The sequence below is a fragment of the Zootoca vivipara genome, chromosome 8 (genome assembly GCF_963506605.1).
Source record: "Zootoca vivipara chromosome 8, rZooViv1.1, whole genome shotgun sequence".
Lineage (NCBI taxonomy): Eukaryota > Metazoa > Chordata > Lepidosauria > Squamata > Lacertidae > Zootoca > Zootoca vivipara.
This window is the reverse complement of record NC_083283.1, coordinates 66,906,031-66,927,663: the sequence shown is the minus strand read 5'-3', so window position 1 is coordinate 66,927,663 and position 21,633 is coordinate 66,906,031. Positions and strand designations below refer to the sequence as shown.

Sequence of the window (21,633 nt, the reverse complement as noted above, 5' to 3'; positions counted from 1 at the left end):
ATCTCATTCTCATGCACACTCTATATAGTTGTCCTATCACCAGCTTCTATCTTGGCCATCACTATCCAGCAATCAGCCTTTCTGAAGGTTTCTCTAAATGTTTGGAACCATTGTGTGTAGCGTCTCCCATAGCACAGAAGTCCATCTTTTCCGTGCTTGTTACAGTTGGTTCATTAGCCATTAACACGTTAACGCAGTGACTCACCTTGAAGCCAAAATGTTACATATTGACAAAATAATTGTGAAACAATCAGCATCCCTTTAATTTAAAAAAATCCTCTGAAACATACTTGGAGAACTGCAGTATGAGATGTACATGATTCATATATTCTGGAGCCTAATTCTGAAGCCTGTGATGAAATTATTTACATACTTTCTTCGGTGTGTACCCTGTTTCTCATATTTTAAGGCATCCCCATAAAATAAGCCATAGCAGGATTTTTAAGCATTCAAGGAATATAAGCCATACCCCGAAAATAAGACATAGTGATAGGAGCAGCAGCAATGCCGGCCGCGGCAGGAGGAGGAGGAAAAAAATAAGACATCCCTTGAAAATAAGCCATAGTGTGGTTTTTTTGAGGAAAAAATAAATATAAGACGTGTCTTATAATATGAGAAACACGGTAACTTAATGGAAGAAAGGGCCAGTCTCTGCTTACAACCTCAATTTAGATTGTCTGGAGAGACCAAGAGAAGGGAGGAAAGGTTTGAGTGGGAGCAAAGTGCAGGTGCTTTATTGTGGTTTAGATTGCTGACTAAAGTTATCCAATGGCTTCACAGAGAAGATGGGATTTAAGGTGAGAAGGTGGGATGGCACAGTGAGTGGAGTCATTTGAGAGCAAATGACTATTTATAGTTCAATAGTGATTGTTTTGTGTCCTCAGTGCAAACCCAGCATATCATGAGTTGCTGCTAACTGTATTGTGGTATGGAGTTGTCCATACTTCAGCACTTGTTCGGTGCACAGCTGCTAGAATGTTTGAGGTAAGTGCTTATTGAACACATCTTAGATGCTGTTTGAAGATGCCTTGTAGCATGATTTGGCAACTGGTGGCCCAGAGATCCAGACCCACAAGGATTTCTATCCCTCCCCCCCCCCAAGCTGCCTGCTGTAGTCACTTTTTCCTTTCTCAAGGGGAGTTGTGGAAAAGAGAAGCAATAGGCAATCAGTAAGGCATCACACAGTTTTAGTATGAGACTGCAGGCTACATTCTAACTGTGTTTGAAGTGGCATGCAACTCTTGCATACCGCCTTTTGATCAGACGCCACCGTCTTGCTTAAAATTGGATTGCACCCTTGAGATCTCTATAAATATTCATAGTATTCTGGGTACACACACACACACCCTTCCAGTTGCCTCCACCTCCAGCCTGCAGGGAAAGAAAATGGTTGAGGAAATGATTGCATTACCCTATTGTCAATGTAAAGTGACCCACAGCCAGAATGTGTTGATGCCTGGGGCTTTGTAGTGTCTAATCTGACCAGATGCCAAAAAAGTGAATGTTTTAATGTTGCATTGTATTGCTTTAAAATATTTCTAAGAGGTTGTGCACTGTGTGATGGAGCAGAATATTAATACTGTGTAATTTGGGTTTGAAAGCGTTGTAAGATTTCTAGCATTCATTTATTTAAGTATTGCTGGCTTGCATCTACTTGCGAGATGTTTTCATGGTAACTGGCACAGTTAAGTTTCTTCTGTTTCTGACTTGAATATTAGATCGGTGCATTGCATGCTTAGAAACTTGCAATTTATCCATTGGCTATATGAGACCATTTCAGTGCTGAATTCAGTGTTCAAACCAGATATTTGTTGTCAATAACCTTGTCAGATAATGAATTGAGCATTTCCTGGTAACAATAGTAAGTTGTTTCCAGTAATAAAATCTGAAATTGCCTGGATTTTGATTTAAAAATAAAACCTGTGCAAACATTAAGTAGGGGAAAGAGAACATTCAATGCAGCATGTTTTTCTGGATCTACTTGCCACCATTGCTGCTCCTGGCACATAGAACATTAACTTCTGCAGTGGAGGGAGAAGCCAGGAACTGCCCTCCACTTACCATGGTTGCTTCAGCCATGCCACAACAATTACTAGCCATGGGAGGACATGCTTTCAATTTTCTTGTCTCAAGAGCCTTCCCATTTTCCTAATGGTTTAAGGTATCAACTTTATCGGGCTTAGCTTTGTTAGCTCCTTTGAGAATGCTAATAGAAAGGTGGGATATCAGTTTAATAACAATATACTTGGATGCTCTTAGGACTCTCTTAGTATCAGGTGTGTGTGTGTGTGTGTGTGTTTTTGAACAACTGTGAAGGTAGTACCACATGTTCAAAGGGGAGTTGAGGCACTCTCTGATTACAGCAAACTACTTAGTAAGTGGTGTTCAAATGCAGATTACATCGCACAGATGTTTGTTTCAGTTTTTTAATGGAAAGTGATGTCTTCCTTCAGCATAGGCTCCGTTGCTTTTGCATAAGCTTCCTAACCATAAAACTGCACTGTTTCTGAGGACAACTGAAATAATGTCATCATGGAAGTTGATATACAGAAGTTAACTCTTAGAACATATATTTTTCTAACATGTGTCCACTTTTTAACTCAAGTATATACTTGAAATGCAGATAAAATGCAAATAAAAGGCGGCATCTGAGTTACTATAAACTAACATGCTGTATTTTATGTGACTCCCCCCCCTTTTTGCTTTTTTTGTGTACATGTGTGTATGTTAACTGCCTACATTAAACTGTTTGAATAATCTTCAGCATTGACCCACATTTGGTTCTGGTTTGAACACTGTCCATATCCAGCAGGAACATGAACTTGTTATCTATGTAATAATACTCCATCAGTTGAAACCATGGGTGGGCAAAAAGCAGGCAGTGGTCTCGTGCTTGACCACCTGATGCCTGCTGGTTGCTTGGATTCTTTCAAAGAATGTTGGATTAAATAGACTTGATCCAATCTAGCAAAACACTAACAATGTCCTTAAGCAAGAGTACATACTCAAGATCACTAGACACAAATTAATTATGCCTTTAACAGTTAGAAATCCTAAAAATTCCCTCTAGTTATATAAATTGAATACACGTCAGTGGTCTGCAGGGATGCCGGTCTGTGTGCTGTGAGGGGTTTCATCATGCAGAACTGAAGTCAGCCCACCCCTGGTTTAAACCAAGCAAGAGCAAGTAAACATTTTAGCTTTCTGTCAACATGCCTTTCCTTTGCACTTTAAAATCAAAATATACATATAAAATGAAAATTTTGGATCTCAAATCTTGGTTGTATCTGATTAAGTTACATCTTTTCGCTATATGAATCTCAAACTTCTTTTCCGTTCATTTTTGCTCATGTGTCATAAGCCATGATGGGGGTTTAAAGAACCCGGAATTTTAAAACTGAATTGATCTAGGCATCCTTTGTATTCTAATAGAGCAGTGGTTCCCAACAGATGGTCCGCGGACCCCCAGGGGTCCGCAAGCTATGCCAGAGGGGTCCGCAAGATGCTATTAGAATAAAAAATATATTAAATATATTTTGTATGATAACAGATTTTTTGTTTTGGCCGCTTCCTGCATGAGCAGAGTCTAGCGCAAAACTAGAATTAGATAGAGGCAGTAGTTCTGCTGTATGCCGTTAGGTGGCGCTTTACAAACACTACTGTTTTGCAAAGAGGCAGCGCGTGCATTCTACGCTCACCTCCCCAAGATGCTTTGCGCGCGTCGGCTTCATTTGTGCACTACTTCGCAGGTACCCTGTCTTCTCCATTCCCCTCCCTCCTCCCTGGCGCGCGCTGCCTCTTTGCAAAACAGTAGTGTTTGTAAACAAAGCATTGTTTTCGCGGAAGCTACAGTTCGCGTAGTTAAAAATGGACCGTTGGTTAAAAAGTGGTTCGTTAAAATGACAAAGGCCTACAGATGAAGAGGAAGATAATGCATTTGATGTTCAAGCAAGTAAGTCAGTGACTCTCGAACCGATCTTGTCAGTGTCCATTGAACCTAAATCGTCGGCATCCCTTGAACCTAACCCTTCCAAGATCAGTGTTAAGCTTACTGGAAAAATTAGAAAATATAACTCTGATTACTTGGATGGAGTACTCTGTTGTAACTGTAAAAAACGTATAAATATAAAATATAAAAAGACTCTTAATTTGGCTCTCACTTTTTAATTTTAGGATTAGGAATTAATGGGGGTCCTTGTCACAATAGCGGCTCAATGAGGGGTCCTCGAGAAAATTTTGTTGGGAACCCCTGTAATAGAGAATATATATTACACGACCCATAGAAAGTCTAGACAATATCTATCTTATTATCATAGGGTTGCAGTAATACTTCAGCAAGTCAGTGGTCTGTTTATTCATTTCTAAACAGCCGTATCAACTCATATTTGATGTCCTTTCCTGGAGACTGAATTATGGAAGCCCACTAGTTCTCACTGTGACTAACCATGGAACATTCCATGCTAACCACGAGAAGCTGGCTGGCTTTGTTAGATCTTCCCATTAGTTTGTCACTTTAACATTGAATATATTAAATAGATCAATAGCTTCCAGTTTGGAATTTGTAAAAAAAAAACTTGTCAGTGCCTCAGTGACTGCCACACATTCATGAATTATTTTTAGGTTGCCAGCAATATTAATTAATAAAACCTCTTACACACCCTTTACTATAAAGGCCCAGGGAAGGTTACAAAAATAAAATATGCCACGATGAAACAAATAAAACAGTTCAGTGTAGAAAGCAATTATAAACAAACCAATACAGATATTTTAAAAAAATTCCACACACCAAAACAGTTTAACATGGTTCCAAAACAGATGCAGACTGGGATAGGAAACAATCTAGTGCCAGGAGTTTGTGGAGCCATCACTTCATTTTCGCTTTTGAAAATAATAGCAGGTCCACTGGAAAGCAGGTCCACTGGAAAGTTGAGAAGCCACTGTTGGAATTCAATTGTTAAAGGCTTCTAATGGTAGTACACTGTTGTGTTTACTAGCCCCTTACTATAAGTATACCCTGCCCTTCAGATAATGGAATGAACACCAGCTACTCTGGAATGAACACCAGCTACTCATAATGGAATGAACACCAGCTACTCATTATCTTTTGTACTTATTGGTCACATGGAGTCAGTTACATAAATCTTCACTGAATGTGACCACACACACACACACACACACACACACACACACACACACACACAGCTTACATACATGGGTAGGAGTCGAAAAAGACAACCAGAATGGTTGCCTAAGTCCATTTAAGTTGCAATACTAATGGTCCAAATGCCGTCAGGTTTTTGTTCCTTTTTTAACAGCTCCACACTTTGTCTAGTTTCTACTGCCTTGCTTGGGCCACTTGCGCTTTCATCATGCCTTCTGAACATTTGCATATAAATATTTTAAAGGGCACTTTTAGCTTAGTAGTATTTGCTTCTAATTTTGGTTTGCTTTTTGTGTTTTTCTTCCTCTTGGTTGTGCTGTTCTTCCCATGATACTGTGCTCACTCTTTCCGTGCATCACCTGTGATACCCCTCTGCTCTACCCACTCAGCTGTTGGTGAAGGGGGTACATGAAACTCTGGTAGCTCAGAGAGTTGTTCCTGCTCTCATTACTCTCTCCAGTGACCCTGAAATGTAAGTTTCCCGACTGTCTTGATACAACTAGCGTCCCTCTTCCAACGGGTCAAGAAATAAACCGTCAGGGTATATATATGATAACAAAACCATAGAACATATTTAAAACAAACAAACAAATGGTCACTTTGCTCTTTAGGGGAAAAAATCTCCTTCCAAAAATAAAGTTTCATTTGGGCTGGTGAAATTATTGCAATAATTGGAAAACAAATAGTGCAACTTGGGTGCAGGCAACTTTCAGTGGCCTGACATGTGCCAAGTGCCACCTTGTTGATGTTTGTTTCTTCGGTGCTGAAGAGGGATGCTACTCTCACTAACACATTATTGCCAGTAAATGCTGAAGCATGAGCAGAGTCCTTAACAGTGTTAATGCCCTTGTGTGGGTGACTAAACTCAGAAAGGCCAGTGAGTCTGCCTGCCCATCCTCAGTCACAGCTAACTTAGTTATCCTTCCAGTTTAAAATCATTTTTATTGCATGTTGACTGGTTTACAGCTGACTCTCCGAGGCATGAGTGAAGCCTTAGTTGACAAGCGGGTTGCACCGGCCCTTGTTACCTTGTCCAGTGATCCTGAATTGTGAGTTTCTGACTGTGACCTGTCTGTCTGTCTCGTTCCTTCTTTCCCCCCACACCCTACTTTGAGCATTTTACTGGTCTATATTTTGTCATTGCTAGAAACTAATACATCTTCAAGTACTAACTATGAAATTTCATTAATTTTAATTGAAATCTGCTTTAATGTTAAAGGCTGAAGAACCCTTCTGTTTTCTTTCCTCTTAGCTCTGTAAGAATAGCCACAATTCCTGCTTTTGGTACCATCATGGAAACGGTCACCCAGAGAGAGGTAAGATGCCTGCATAATGTACTAGGGTAGCTGTTCACAGATATTGGCCACTAAACTCTGTAAGGGCTATTATAACTTTTTTCAGATTAACAAAGAGCCCGCAGCCTTAGAATGGTAGAGAAAGGATGCCCAGAGTCTTTTTAAAGTGAACCACAGAGAAAGGAAACGATACAGAAGTCAGTCCCTGCCTGCAAGCTTGCAGTCTATTAAGACAGAAACACAGAAGAGGGATAGGAGGGACAGGACTATGAGCTAATTTAGGCACCAGTTCTGAAAAGTTGCATGCCTTGATGAGTTAGAATGGATAGGCAGCTCCTGCTCATTTTGATCATGGACCCAGTGAACTGCTACAGAGTAGGCCTGCATATTTTTACATTGAAACTGATCTCTGTAATTCTATTACTGCCTGGTATGGCACAGCCTCCAAGATGGACAAGAAAAGGCTCCAGCGAGCAGTAAGAATTGCAAAAAGGGTAATTGGTGCTAGTTTGCTTTCTATAGAGTCACTTTATGCTATCCGAGCTAGGAAGAGAGCAGAGCGAATTGTCGCAGATCCTTTGCATCCTGGTCATCATCTGTTTGATTTACTTCCATCTGGATGTCGCTACAGCAGTGTTTCTCAACCAGTGTGCCTCCAGATGTTTTGGGACTACAACTCCCATCATCCCTAGCTAGCAAGACCAGTGGTCAGGAATGATGGGAGTTGTAGTCCCAAAACATCTGAAGGCACACTGGTTGAGAAACACTGCGCTACAAGACTCTATACACAAAAACGGCTAGACACAGGAACAGTTTTTTCCTTTGTGCAATCAAATTGTTAAATTCATAGTTGTGTAGCGGAAGGGGAGGCCAGTTATGGGTGGGGTTCCTTTGCTGTGCTATTGTATTGTGTAGCAGTGTTTGTGTAAAGTACATTTACATTGCAATGTAGCCGAAGCAAAATTCCAAGTATGTTGGTTCTTGGCCAATAAATTATTATTCTATTCCATTCCATTCCATATGTCCCATAAAACTGTTTCCTATTTCTTTTGATATTTTGGAGCTCAATGGAAGCAACCAGGCAGAAAGTAATAATAATGAGGGTATAGGTGTTTATTCAAAGCATTAATCTATTCAAAGCATTAATTTTTTTAAAGGCTAAATTTCAGGCATCATTCCCCTCCTTCTCCTCTCCCCGTCTGCCTCCTAAATTTGTTCTGGGAATTCCTCTAACCCCAGAACGATTTGGGGTGAGAGGCACACTGGGAGAGGAAATTCTGTTGCACAAGGAGAAATCTTTGCACTAGCAGGAGCGTTTTGATAGATACCATATGTATATAATATATATAAGCGCTGTTAAAACCTTTCAATCTAATTATTGAAACTGAGTTTTGAGTGGTAAAAAATTTGTAGAGTTTGCATTCTTGTAATTTTAGCTCGTTCCTGATTTTCTAAAGAAAAATATTTGAGGAAATGCAACTAAGAATTTTGTACTGACTCATACTTATATTCAGAAGCTGAGTAAGTAGTAGTAAAGTAGATTAGAATTACTAGGCTAAAGTTCAGAACAGTCTACAGTTCAGTTCAATCTAATTAATATACTCACATTTATAATGGGAATGTGATTTGAGAACAGAAATTAAACAGGGAGCATCCATGATATCAGTCAGGATGGATATTCAAATGAACACAAATTTGAAGCCGAGGTGGTTGCATGAAAGTATTGATTGTTTATGGCATCAAGATACTAATTGCAAAAGAAAACCCTGCAGCATTGGGGAGAGCTCATATTATACACAGATGTCCTCAATGGAGTGTTTTTTCTACTTAGTTTTATTTAGTTTTGCTTATCTTTTACATAAAAGTATTCATAACTTCTGTTTCATTTCTTCTTAAGCTGTTGGAAAGGGTTAAAATGCAGTTGGCCTCTTTTCTGGAAGATCCGCAATACCAAGACCAACATTCTTTACACACAGAAATCATAAAAACCTTTGGAAGAGTTGGGCCAAATGCTGAGCCAAGATTTCGCGATGAATGTAAGTTGTCATGATGGAAAACAAACCTTGATTTTTCTCGCAGTTCTGCAAATATTGTAGCTCATTCTTGTGAGTTGAAGTATTGATTATAAATTTCTTGTTGAAAATTTATTTTTCCAGTTGTTATTCCACACTTGCATAAACTCGCCTTGGTCAATAACCAACAGTCTGCAGATTCAAAAAGATTGGATATTGCTACTCATCTCTTTGAAGCCTACAGCGCTCTCTCCTGTTGTTGTATCCTTGTTTGGTTTTGAATATCGCAACAAGTCATTTAAAAGACTACTCCATTGTGCTTTGGTAATGAATCCATTTGTATGGAACTCTGAAAATATTGCAGCTAGTAAATCCAACCCTGTAGAAATCCGCAGTAGCAGTTCATCAGAATCTCTTCCTCTTCCTTTCTGCTTCTGCCCTGGAAGCACCAGTGATTGAAGCTCTCCATAGTAGAGGAAAGGAAAGAATTAGTGGTATGGCATGGGCACTTAGCAGGAGAGACAAGGAAGGAATGCTTAAGAACTGGGGTGCTAGGGCAAATAGGGAGCAGTAGGAAGGCTTGGCAGTAATGATATCCCTGTCACATATTGTGTGCCAAGCGATTAATTCTTTCTCTACTATGAGAATATTTTTAATGAATACAGTCATACCTTGGAAGTTGGAAGTTGAATGGAATCCGTTCCCGAAGTCCGTTCAACTTCCAAAATGTTCTGAAACCAAAGAACGGCTTCTGGTTGGCTGCAGAAAGCTCCTGCAGCCAATCGGAAGCAACGCCGGACATTCAGCTTCCAAAAATCATTCGAAAACCGGAACACTCACTTCCGGGTTTCGATCATTTAGGAGACAATTTGTTCAGGAGCCAAGGCGTTCGAGATCCAATGTACGACTGTATTTAAAAATATGTGTTGGGAAGACATCAACATGAAGTGTGATATAAAGAAGATGTCTTTAAAAATGTTTGAAAAATTCCTGTACTTGTCACTATTTGCTCTCCTCGTTGCCTGTTATCAAGTCCTCCTAAAACTATTTTGATATTGGAAATCCATTGTGTTTGACAGTAACCATTTTCAAACTTTCTTTGTGTTTTCCCCAAGGAGACAATATACTGGCATTGAGAGAGTTAACCCTTTGAAAAGAAAACTCAGAAATTAATGTGCAGAAATCATCATACTCTTTATCTTCTAATTTTGACTGGGGCAGGTGATGGCAGGACAATAATTTTATGTTGGACCTTAACTGTTTGTCTTCTAGTTATTTCAGAGGATTTAATGGTCAATCACTTTTTACCTGGACTCAGGTGTTTACGAAATGACATGGAATCTCTCTCACCAGAACATGAGGTGAGTAATTGAAGCTGCCATTCTTGCACACCTGAGCTTTGAATAGCAAAAGAAACCTAGTGATTCATCATTCCATATTAAATAGCCAACAAAAGTAAAAATATAATCTTAAGAACTGAGGTTAATGATTTTGCATTCACAGGATGAAAACTACATCTGATGGAATATTTTCCATCATGTAGTCTACATGCTCTAATGCAAGGAGGCCCAACCTAATGATATAAAACATGCATATTTTCTCTTATCCCTGCCACATCAATACAAAATCTGTACCCAAAGACATTCTTTGTGCAGGGCCAACATAGCCAGGACCATAGTGGGAGCTGCCAAAGGCCAACAGAAAAGTTAATACCTAAAGTTCCTCACTTTTAATATGTAATTGCTGCCATCTATAAATCACTCCTTCTAATAGTGAAATCAGACAGTGCCAACATGAATGGAGTAAAAGGGAGCCTCTGAACAAACAAACAAGATACCAGCATTGCTTGGGAGAACACAAAGCTTTGGAGAAATACTGTACACCAAATTTTTAATGAGAAAAGCCTATGAAGGCAAAAAACTCCAAAAGCAGTGCAGCGAGGACTAAGCATACTCAGGGGCCACAGAATGTTGAGTATAGGCAGTAGTGACCATTTTGCACACCTTCAATTGGTGCACAACTGTTGGCCTGAAGGTCCTTTTGGACCTGGAAGAGGGCAGAATGGGGATACGGCAGGACTGGGTGGGCTTATGTATTCTCTGACACACACGGGGGCCAGGAACGCAACCCCTGCACAAATCGGGGGTTGCCTATATTTACTGGAAGGAAAAATGCCAGGAAATTGGAGCTGTTAAGGAGCATACTGATTGCCAGTTAGATACCTGAAATACAGTATGGCAGCTTCAGTTGCACAGACACCATGTGTCTATCCCATTGAACATACAAATCTGAGACTTAGTTCCATCACTCTGCCACAGCTCCAAGGTAGTGTTGAAGCTGGAACTAACAACAGGATAGGATACCATACAATACCATATCAATATTGTCTAAATAACACCCATCGGGAGTTGACCCTCAACAGCTCTTATTTCCTGGCCTTTTGGTGCTTAAGCGAACAAGGAAAGCACTTAACCATATTTACTCGAATGTAATGTGTGCCTTTTTTGGCCAAATTATGTCGCGAAAATTAGGGTGCGCATTAGATTTTTGATGGCGCCGGCAAATACTTTTTTGGTTTCAAGATTTTGAAAATTGAGGTGCACATTAGATTCGATGGCACATTAGATTCGTGTAAATATGGCAATACAACTTGTTAAACCAAAAGGATTTCTTTGTTAATTGAATAGACTCTTATCAGACCAAACAATGCCATTCTATGCGTTGGGGTTTGGGGGGGGGGGAGCTCATTCACACATGCGCAAAGCTGTTGCCCATGAAGCAGTTTCAAAGTTGGAAATAGTTTCTTGATATAAAAAGGGTTCTATGTCCCTGCACTAGGATCTTCAGTAATCAGACCACAGGAACACATGAAACCATGAGGTGGGACACCCATTAAATACTTCTGACATTTTGTAGAGCAGCCTAGGCATGTTGTATCCCACAACTGGAGTTGTACTGGTCATGACCTAGCAAATCTGGCACCAAAGGTGCACAGTTGCATTGGTAAAGAGCACAAGGGCAAGACGCTGAAATTAAATCCATCTGCACAACAAACCAGTGAGGGCACAACTACAGGAAAGGAAAACATCTCTCACCATCAGCAGAACAGTCTTAGTCTGCTCCATAGCAACAACCAAAAACATGCCACCCACATTATTCTGGAAACAAAATACCACAGGGAAAGGAGGAGAAATGGGAATGGAACACACTCCCTCAAGCAGCCGTCATAGTATGCTTGCAACAGATCAGGCACAAAATTTGGAGCGGTTGCAGCATGTAAGCATATGTCATCACTCTTCTCTCTTTAAAAGAAGAAAGATGTATGATTGCAGAATCACTAGGCCCTCAGTGCTGGTTAGAGTGCTACAGTAGCATGGTTTGGATGATCAGTCAAAGCTTCATCAGGGTCCAGCACTCCTCCTTTGCCCCCTCCCCTTACATGCCACTTCATAGCTCAGTTTCTGGCTTCTGTTAAGTCAGATTACCCTGTTGCTTCTGAACCAAAGAGCTCTGGCATAATATGAATTAAGCCAAGAAAGGCTTATATTACACATACATGTGCAACAAGAGGTTTAGTCTCAGACCATAGCCTGGTTCTGTATCTGAGGCAGAGCTTACACTTTGCAAAGAGGCAATAAAAGGGGAAAATAAGAGTAATTTATTGCTCTCCCTCGCTGTCAGGGCGTCTGGGTGCTTCACACGAGTAAGAGGCTCCAAACTCCGTGGTTGGTTTTTACAGAGTTTTATTATATACATATGTACAAGACAGAACTAAAAAGTCCATGGCCGTTCAGTCCAAGTCAGAATCAGGAAGTGCCGCTCGGCAGGACTTTCTCCAGCGAAGCATCCTTGGCGCCCTAAATCTCCTCCTCTGCTCACGGCGCTTCCCCCCCCTGCGCAACTTGGGGGGGGGGGGTAAGAGGGACCACATTCCCCTTCCCTCCTGAGCTGCTCAGTTGCTTCTCCCCAGGAACCTCCCCTTCCGCAGTGTTGCGCTCTAATGCTCCCGACACCTCCTGTGGCTGCCTTGAGTCGGCAGCATCCCTTTCCTCCTGCACCATCCCACTGGGCTCATCCCTGTCCGAGAGCCCTGGCACCACCCTGCCAGACTCTCCGCTGACCCCTGATGGTGGTCCCCTGACACTCATAGTGCATTCTGAGAGCCCCACATTCCAGGAGTTCGGTGAGCTGTACTTGACAGTAGGAAAGTTGCTAGGACTTCCTATTTTGGAAAGTGCAAAGCAGCTGTGAATGCACTCAATCTGGGCTTTGTAGCAGATACTCACAGCTTATACTCAGAAAGCTAATGATACACATAAAGCTGATAGACTATGTAAAAGAGCAACTGCAGTAAAAGCATGCATTGGACTCAGACACAGATAAGACCCAGACTTTTGTAGCTTTAGCAATGTTGCCACAATATGTTTCTTCACACCATGGCCCAGAGCTTTTTTTATTATTATTATTACAAAGAACTTGCATTTCACCTCAGCTTTAGTATGTGTCTATTCATATATTCAACTAAGAATCCAGAAATAAAAAATGTGCATGCTGGCCTTAGTTTGCCAACCCATGGCATAGATTAATCCCTGTTGAACACACTAACCTCAGACTGGCCCACCAGCATGGGCAATGCCTGAGCCAGAATTAGTCAGTGCCTGCTTCTTAGCTTAAATAAATGAATAACGCTTAAAATTAGTAGTGGATAACCATGTTGTTCCATAGGAGTTGGAATTAAAAACATACAGTAGGGCAATATTAGGAATCAACCGGAATATCACAGGATAGTAAGCAAACTAAAGTTATACAAACCAAATAACCAAGATGTGTGTTGAGCTTCCTTTAGGCATGCCAGGTTCTGAGATCATTGTTCTAGCTTTTCACTCTCTGCTTTAGTACAGAAGGGTATTCATTCCTGTTCGTGTTTTTCCTCAGAATGGAATGATACCTGTATATGTGTACATATTAATGCCAGAGTTTCCATGACACATTATCGCTAAGTGAAGTAGTGCATCACAATTAAACCTCACTAGCTGTGATCACAAAGTAAAAGGTATATTAAGACACTCTTTCAGTGATTATTGACTTTGATGTCCTGCAAACATTGCAGTCTTCGAGTATTACTTAAAATGTGAGGTAAGTAAAAGTTTTATCGCTTATCTGGTTTCCTCTTCATTCACAGAACATATACAGTCATACCTCAGGATACGTCCGCAGCAGGTTGCGTCTTTTCAGGTTACGGACACACCAAACCCGGAAGTTCCAGAATGAGTTACTTCCGGGTTCGGTGCGTTCGTGACCTGCACGCATGTGCAGAAGCGCTAAATCGCGCTTTGCACCTGCACAGAAGCACCGCATCACATCACGTGCATGCGCAGATGCGGCACTTCACGTTGCGGCCTTTTCATGTTGCGAATGGGCCGCCAGAACAGATCCTGTTCACAACATGAGGTACCACTGTATAGTCGTTACCCAGAAGTATATTTAAAACAGTGTATGTTCAAACTGCAACATTGTTCTGCCCTTTGTCCTAGGTTATTTTAAGCTCCATGATAAAGGAGTGTGAACAGAAAGTGGAAAATAGGAGTGTCCAAGAACCACAAGGGTAAGGCGTTGGTTTATCACAAGTTAGCATCTACCTTCATTGTGTAAACAACATAAATCAATTGTAACTAGGTTGAAATACCAGGTTTTCGGCCTAACAAGTTTGCTTTTATTTTAAAATAAAGCACCAACAGCACTTCTGCTACTTTCTGCAAGAATAGTTAGAAACCCCACTTGCTTCCTTCTTCATGTAGGAAATGAGAGGTGGATCCTTTTCCTCCTTCCTGTGTTTTTTTTGTTTGTTTGTTTTGTTTTGTTTTGTTTTTTGCAAAAGCCAGCAGGAAAATGCAGTGGGCACATTCTCCAAAAGCCCAGCTCATTTTTATTTTTTTTCAAAAAAAAGGGGGCAGGAAAGGTAAGGTGGTTTTGCACCGAAGTTGGGGCTTTTGCAGAAAGCAAGAAAGCATCACCTGCGCCTTGCTTCCTATTGCAGCAACCGAATGTGACAAGAAGAAACTTTTTTATTCTCTGCCCTACATGTAGAAAAGAAGCTGTAGGTTTTTTCACCCTGTTATGTTTTTCTTGCTGGAGGCAGCAATAAAACAAAGTTGACACTTCTTGCTAAAGTTCAACTCATGATGGGAACGAAAACAAGAGCAGTATTCAGTGAATGCTACCCATGAGCACAAGGATTTCTCACTGCACAACGGGCCTTCCCCCCCCCCCCCTTGCGTGCATGACTTGCGCCCTACACAAATGTGCTCCAGAGGCTTGTAAAAACCTCTGTAACACATTTGGGCGTATGCAAGGAGAGGGTGTGAATGTTCCATTGTGCAAGTAGAAATGCTTGTGCTGACGGAATGTTCACTTAGCGCTGTGGTCTAAACCACTGAGCTTCTTGGGCTTGCCGATCATAAGGTCGGCGGTTTGAAACTGTGCGGTGGTGGTGAGCTCCCGTTGCTCTGTCCCAGCTCCTGCCAACCTAGCAGTTCGAAAGCACACCAGTGCAAGTAGATAAATAGGTACCACTGCGGCGTGAAGGTAAACGGCATTTACATGCGCTCTGATTTCCATCATGGTGTTCCATTGTGCCAAAAGTGGTTTAGTCATGCTGGCCACATGACCCAGAAAGCTGTCTGTGGACTAATGCCTGCTCCCTCGGTCTGAAAGCGAGATCAGCGCTGCAACCCCATAGTTGCCTTTGACTGGGCTTAATCGCCCAGGGGTCTTTTACCTTTTACCTTACAACCCCATATATTTCATCTACAGATATAGCAGAGAAGGAAGGACAGGTGACTCCCATCCTTTCTCATTACCTTGTTGCTTCTGCCTTCTGGAAAATCACGATTGAAGGGAAAGAGACAACCCAAGCTTTTATTTGTGGAGAGCTGGGGGTGCAGGAAAGGGGGGAATGATTACTCTCCTTTTTCACTGGGATAGTGTAAGAAGACAGCAAAAGGAGGGCTCCTTGTACCTTTCTCGGAATCCATCACAAGGGCAAACCCTGAGGGAAATCCCAAGAATCAGGCCTAGGCTAATGATAAGTGGAAATGATTATGATATTGGGCAACAGCTGGCAGTTGTACCATCCTGCAAATATCTATACATATAAACATATTTCCACACAAATAGCTTTATTGTTGGATTGAATGGCCTTTCCCCGACAAACCAAATTAATTAGATTTCTAATTACCTTGCCATTGTTACGTTAATGGGGCTGCGACACTTAAAATTTAGGTAGCTGGAAATAAAAATTAATGGTTCAATTTAAATGTTAACTACCACTAGCATAACAGGGATATTCAATATGGAAGGAAAGGTTTTGTTTTTCTCCTTCCCCCCCAATTCTTTTAAATAGCACCTGGAATGGAAACAAAAATTCCAAGTATATTTACACTTCAAACCACTTCTGTTTCTTCTTTTTTTAACCTTCTGAATCCATGCATGCTTTTGCTTCCCTCCTTTTTCTCTTAGCCTGGATTCGAGGACAGGCAGGTACACTTAAGATCATGGGCTGCCAGCCCTCTTAACTTTGAGGAGATTTAGTTGGTGGGTGGGGTTTTGCTTGATACTTGCTCAGAGTTTTGAAAGCCATTGTTGTAAATGGTTTTACTTTTTAACAACAGCCTCTTGAACTTACTTACAGAACCCGTGGAGCTGCCTTAGACCAGGTCAGGTTCTTGGTCCCTCTAACCCCGTACTATTATGTTTGACAGCAAGGTTCTGTAGCTGTGTCATCTCGGGTGATTTTAACTGATGGGTTAACTTACTTTTCCTTTCACTCCCCCTTAGCTCTATGTCAATTGCATCAAGCCTCGTGAGTGAAGACACAAAGACCAAGTTTCTGAACAAAATGGGCCAGTTGACCACTTCAGGTGCCATGCTGGCCAACGTATTCCAGAGGAAGAAATAAATTAGAAAAGGACGTCCTTGTAAACACTGAAGAGACCTCATTTAAGACTGGTTCCGTGTACTTGAAGTACTTGCCTTTTTATTTCCCCGTCTTACGTTCTTGTAGTATAATTTTACTCCAACCAACAAAGATATTTGCACTGCTCTTGAATATTGCTACGTATCTGTTAATTTTGGGTTAAATGTGGTTGATTATAAAACTAAATTAAGTCTGTATCAAGTCCCTGTTCTGTGTTCTCGTCTTTCCAGCATATATATATGGTTTATATATATATATATATATAAATTGGGGATTTTTTTTATTTCCTGATGGGTTCTCGGCTGATATCTGTATTATACATCAAACTGTTATGGTGGTACTTAAAATAATGTAAATCTGAAGTCACGGTCATGAAGTAATAAAAGTGGAGATTACTTATGTATTTAAGTTATAAGAAGATAATGTGCAGAATTTTTTAATGTTTCTAAAATGAAAGGCAAGAGCCACCAGCACCAGTCTGATTCCTGGATTGTTTTTTGTAAGTTATTGTATATTTGAATTACAGAGTTAGAGATTATAATGTATAACAGAACTGCTTGCACTACAAGTCTCAAAAGAGGACCAGATTATTCTAGAACTGATGGATAAACCAAATTTTTGAGATAAATCTTGTGCATGTATTGGCATTTTTTAATGTGTGTGAAGCAGCTTAGTTATTAGCTGCCCTGCTTTAGACAGCACATCCCAATGAGCAGAGGCAGGGGGTGGTTGGGTGGGGAAATATTATTCCAGTGCAGTCCTAATCATGTTTACTGATTTCAATGGGGCTTCCTTCCAGCACAGGGTGTGTATAGTATTGCAGCCTGAAGTGCGATGCTGCCGTGCAAAAACATTTTATCTGCATAGATGCTCCCGACAGCAATGCTATGTTCCCCTCCCCCCCGTACCACCCTATAAGTGTACAGTGTCTATGTGCCAGAGCAACACCCACCTTGGCTACTGATGCCACATGTGCTATGGACATAAATTGAGCAGGGCATGGGGTCAGCACCTTCTCCAGTGGGATGCTAGATATGTCGAGTGGCTACATGGATGTGTCCTTTTCCCTTGGCTAGTATCTCATTTAAGTCAGGCCTTAGGGTTTGCAGGGCGGCAGCATTCAAAGAGCACGTTGTATTTGATCGACTACGTACTCATAGCAGCACTCCAGCGACTAAAAGCAATAACTTGTTTCGCCTTCGACACTAATTTAAGTTGTGAGATTGTTGATGCAATGTAACCTTAAAGGGTCTTTTGAATTATGTAAATTTAATGTTGATAATGTACTGCGTGGTTTCTATCCCAGTAACTGCCCCTGTGCTAAGGAGTGGTTCGTGGATCGAGCAAAGCCTTCCATCAGCTGGAACGGGAATCAAGCTGACCTTCGGTGATTCCCCCTCCCTTGTATGCCATTTCTCTGGTCGTGCCGGAGGACCTCCCACCCCCTCTAGCACAGATTTCGGATGGGGATGCGGATTTGCCAACGATTGCCTTGATTCCTTCTCCACTGACTAAACACTCCATGGGATCAGAGAGCCTTTTGTCAGCACCAATGGGATCCAACCCTGCATATTTCTTGAGAACTGTTTGCAAACATTATCAATAATTTTGAATGCTGACTTCTACCACAGTTTTTTATCATTGAGTATGTAACAGTTGCCGCACCCTTGCAGCATACTTGTGCAGTAAATTGGGCCAGCAGCCATGATTTGTCTGAGGCCTCACAGGGTTTCATGGCTGTGTGGAGATGTGCTCTGAATGCAAAATTGTCGTCACTGCATCTTTATCTTCTTAAAGCTCTGGCATGCGTCTTTACAGAGCTACAAAGGTAGAGGTCAACATTCCCGTTTAAATATTGCTGTGTTATGTAAGCTCTGGTTTTGTGAAATGGGAAAGGGGTGTTAAACTTGATTGGTGTCGTTGGGTGCAGGCCCAATTCCTCTGCTATTTCTTTGCAAAGAGATAGAACTCTATATGTAGGAGTCACTAGCCCAGGAATCTCACTCTGGCATTAAGCCTAGCAAATGGGCTCAAGCCTTGCCAAGCCCCGGTCACATCCCCTGCATGTTCTGCAATAAGAAATGTGGAGACTGTTTGGTGGAAGATCTGTGAGACCATTACTTTCAGCAATCCCTGCAATCCCTATTCAGAGCACTGGCAAAGAGAGTGAAGGGGGCATCAGCTTTAGGCCTCCCAGAACTCCCATTCTGGGGCAGTATGTTTATCTTTTTCAGATCCTTGTCATATCTGTAACAAAGGACCTGTTTTGCAGACGCCGCAGCTTTCATTTTTTGAATTGTATACACTGACATTTTGACAAATTCCCCATTTCGGTTACTGCCAGGTGTGCTAATTCTGTTGCAAGTTGTTGTCTTAACAGACTGTCTGATTATGAAATGTTGGAGACATTCCTGAGGAATTGGAAGTGGCTGTGTCTCTTGTCCTTTCTTGAGTTAAATAAAATGTTTTGCATACCTCTTTTGTATGTCTGTTTAAGGAATTCCAGGTAACCTGTTTAGTTTTGGTTAAAATAATTTCAGTGATTCATACTTGATCTAACATACAGTATCGTGCTCTATACAGCTTAGCTCATTGAACTTGATACCACTTCTGTATTTTTGATGAATGTGGTCAATGAACTTGTGCAACACACCCTTGAAGCACTCCCTTCATGGGCGCTAATTGTCCAATCCCATTAACTGAAGCCCTCTTAACTGTTCAACTGCTGCCCTGCAGTAAAAACCATATACAGATTGCTATCGTGCATGGCAGGATCTTCTGCACTACAAATAATTTTGGTCAGCCAGTAATATTTCTGCTGCCAGATGAACTCTTGCTGTATCAGGCAAAATATTGCAGACATTCTCAGTCCTAGAAGTCTTCCAACAATTGGCAGCATTGTGGCAAACAGGATCTTATACCCCAGAAAAGTGAGCTCTGCTTTATATGCCTTTTAATATGTGTGTCTAGCGTTAAGCTCATGCCCTAGTTCAGGGGTCCCCAGACTTACTGGCGTTTGGGCCGGTTCCCACCGCGACGATCGCGCGGCGGGCCGGAGGACGGGGGAGGGTGCGCCTGTGCGGGCCGGCGTGCGGGGGAGTGCGCGCCCGTGCGCATGCGCACGGGCGCTTACTGGCGCGGTGGCACGCTTCCAGGGTGGAAAAAGCGCCGAAAATCCGTTGTGCGCATGCGTATGGGCCTCCCCCGACCCGGAAGTGCACCAGAAATGACCTCTTCCGGGTCGGAAGAGGCCCATACGCATGCGCACAAAGGATTTTTGGCGCTTTTTCCCGACCCGGAAGAGCGCTGCCGCGCTGCGCGCCGTAAGAGCGGGCGGCGGCGGCGGGGGTCGTCGCGGGCCGGATTGGCAGGCCAATAGTCTGGGGACCCCTGCCCTAGTTTATCACGGTGGTCAGGGAGGTCTTAAAAATTGCACATGCTATTTACAGGGATGCATAATTAAATCGAAAGTAATGCTTGATTGAAAACAACTTGGGGGTAGTAAAGAATGCAGCACATGCAGCGTTACAAAGGTGGTGGACTAAACCCATAAAGCTTCCATCAGAGCATCGCCCCGTGCATGCCGTCTGATTCGTTTTAAAAGAAAGCACATTCTCCTCTAGGACGGACCCCTGCAGTTCCTGTTTTGTCTTAACTTACTGACAGTGACCTGGAATGAAGATGTAGTCCCACCAACTAATATCCCAGTAAAAATGGGCAGGGGGGTGAGATGCAGACATTTTCTTGGAGTTAGAAAGCAAGGTGTGGGGTCTTCAAGTGGGATAAAATAGGTGGTTTTCTTTCTCCAGAATCCTGACTGCTCTCTTTCTTCTCCAGCCTTCACATTTTGCTTCTTGGCATTCCATCATTTTATGAAGGGGACAACTTGATGTTTGTGGAAGATCCCACAGCTGTGCATAATCTCACACACATTTGTTTTCAATGTGCTCTCAATAGAGATGTGGCAGGCAGTCATCAAGCAAAGGGTAAGACAAGAAGATGGTCCTGGGCAGGCATAATGCTCAAGAAGTGGTGCCTGATATGCCTGAACCATTTGTTACGACATTTTACTCTTTTAACAGCCAGGCAGAAGAAATAACTTTGGTTGATTTACTTCTTTGAGCCCCAATTGACTAGCCAATTGCACCAGCCAGTATTATTTTACACAAGTATTAATAGGACATAAGCCCTGTCTGCTTTAGCACCTGGTCACCCTAGATCAAAGAGGAGATAGACGTACAATAAAAATAATGGGCCTCATATTAGATGCTAATGGTGGGTCCAAGGTCTGGAGCAACGGAATATTGCTGTAGTAGCTATCCCCAAGTTACCATTAGGTGGGGCATAATTGGAAGTTTGCAGTTGCACGGGCCACATAAGAGAACCTAGGAAACTGCCTTGTGCTGAGGAATATCATTTTCAAGTTCAGTACTGTGTGACAGCAGTTCTCCAAGATTTCAACCCTAATATTTCCTGGGGCCTAGGAGAATCAATCTGCCAATCTGGAAGCTTAACACGCAAAGCATACCATTTCCTTCTGAACTCCAGAACATGGCTGCAGTTGAAAGGAGTTTGCTTGTATACTGGACCATATCTGGCTTTTATGCAGCTTCCTTTTATGAAAAAGGAGTAGCTACATAGACTAAATAGTACTATGAAAATTAAAATATTGCCATGGAGGAAGGAATAAGACCTAGCAGAAGTGAACTTTCTCAACATTAAAGCCACTTAAATTAATAAAAGGCCAAAAGCCAAGGGTATTGAAACTTGGAGCAGAGTCTTAACGAGCACTGGTTAATGATTAATCTAAACATTTATGTTCAGAAGCAGATTGCAATCTGGGTGCTCTAAGTGGAATGTTATCTTATGCCACATTGAGTTGTGCCATTTTCTTAGAGCAAATAACTGAGTTGCAAGAACAATTCTTACATCTCTAGAATGCTCTTAACATTCATTTTCCTGCTGAATTTTCCATAGCTGTAGCAGAAATTAAAGATTATCTAGTCGTTTTAAGCAGCAATTTTGTGTGTGTGTGTGTGTATGTGTGTTTGGTTTTTTAAAGAATTCAGTACAGGCAACTCCCCTTTTACATGCGTGTAGCCCACCCTGTTCCCTTGCGGTGCCAAAATCGTGCAAATGTCAACTGCACACAAGTGGGGAGTTGCCTGTACTCAGTGCTATTTTTCTAGA

At 41.8% G+C, this 21,633-nt stretch overlaps 1 protein-coding gene across 5 annotated transcripts in view; it reads left to right on the top strand.

Annotated features, from left to right (window-relative positions):
- Nucleotides 1-18,918, top strand: part of RELCH (RAB11 binding and LisH domain, coiled-coil and HEAT repeat containing) — a 62,926-nt gene extending 44,008 nt beyond the window's left edge. The window contains exons 22-29 of one of the 5 annotated variants that reach the window (XM_035124818.2): nucleotides 885-984; nucleotides 6,128-6,210; nucleotides 6,414-6,477; nucleotides 8,354-8,492; nucleotides 8,613-8,729; nucleotides 9,741-9,829; nucleotides 14,003-14,073; nucleotides 16,305-18,918. In XM_035124818.2, coding sequence (XP_034980709.2) covers nucleotides 885-984; nucleotides 6,128-6,210; nucleotides 6,414-6,477; nucleotides 8,354-8,492; nucleotides 8,613-8,729; nucleotides 9,741-9,829; nucleotides 14,003-14,073; nucleotides 16,305-16,425 — 784 coding nt within the window. In that variant the 3' untranslated portion in view covers nucleotides 16,426-18,918. Of the gene's footprint in view, nucleotides 1-884; nucleotides 985-5,550; nucleotides 6,478-8,353; nucleotides 8,493-8,612; nucleotides 8,730-9,740; nucleotides 9,830-14,002; nucleotides 14,074-16,304 lie in introns of those variants that run through there. The other 4 variants (XM_035124817.2, XR_004693188.2, XM_035124819.2 and 1 more) reach the window with 4 other exon arrangements.
- Nucleotides 18,919-21,633: the final 2,715 nt, after the last annotated feature.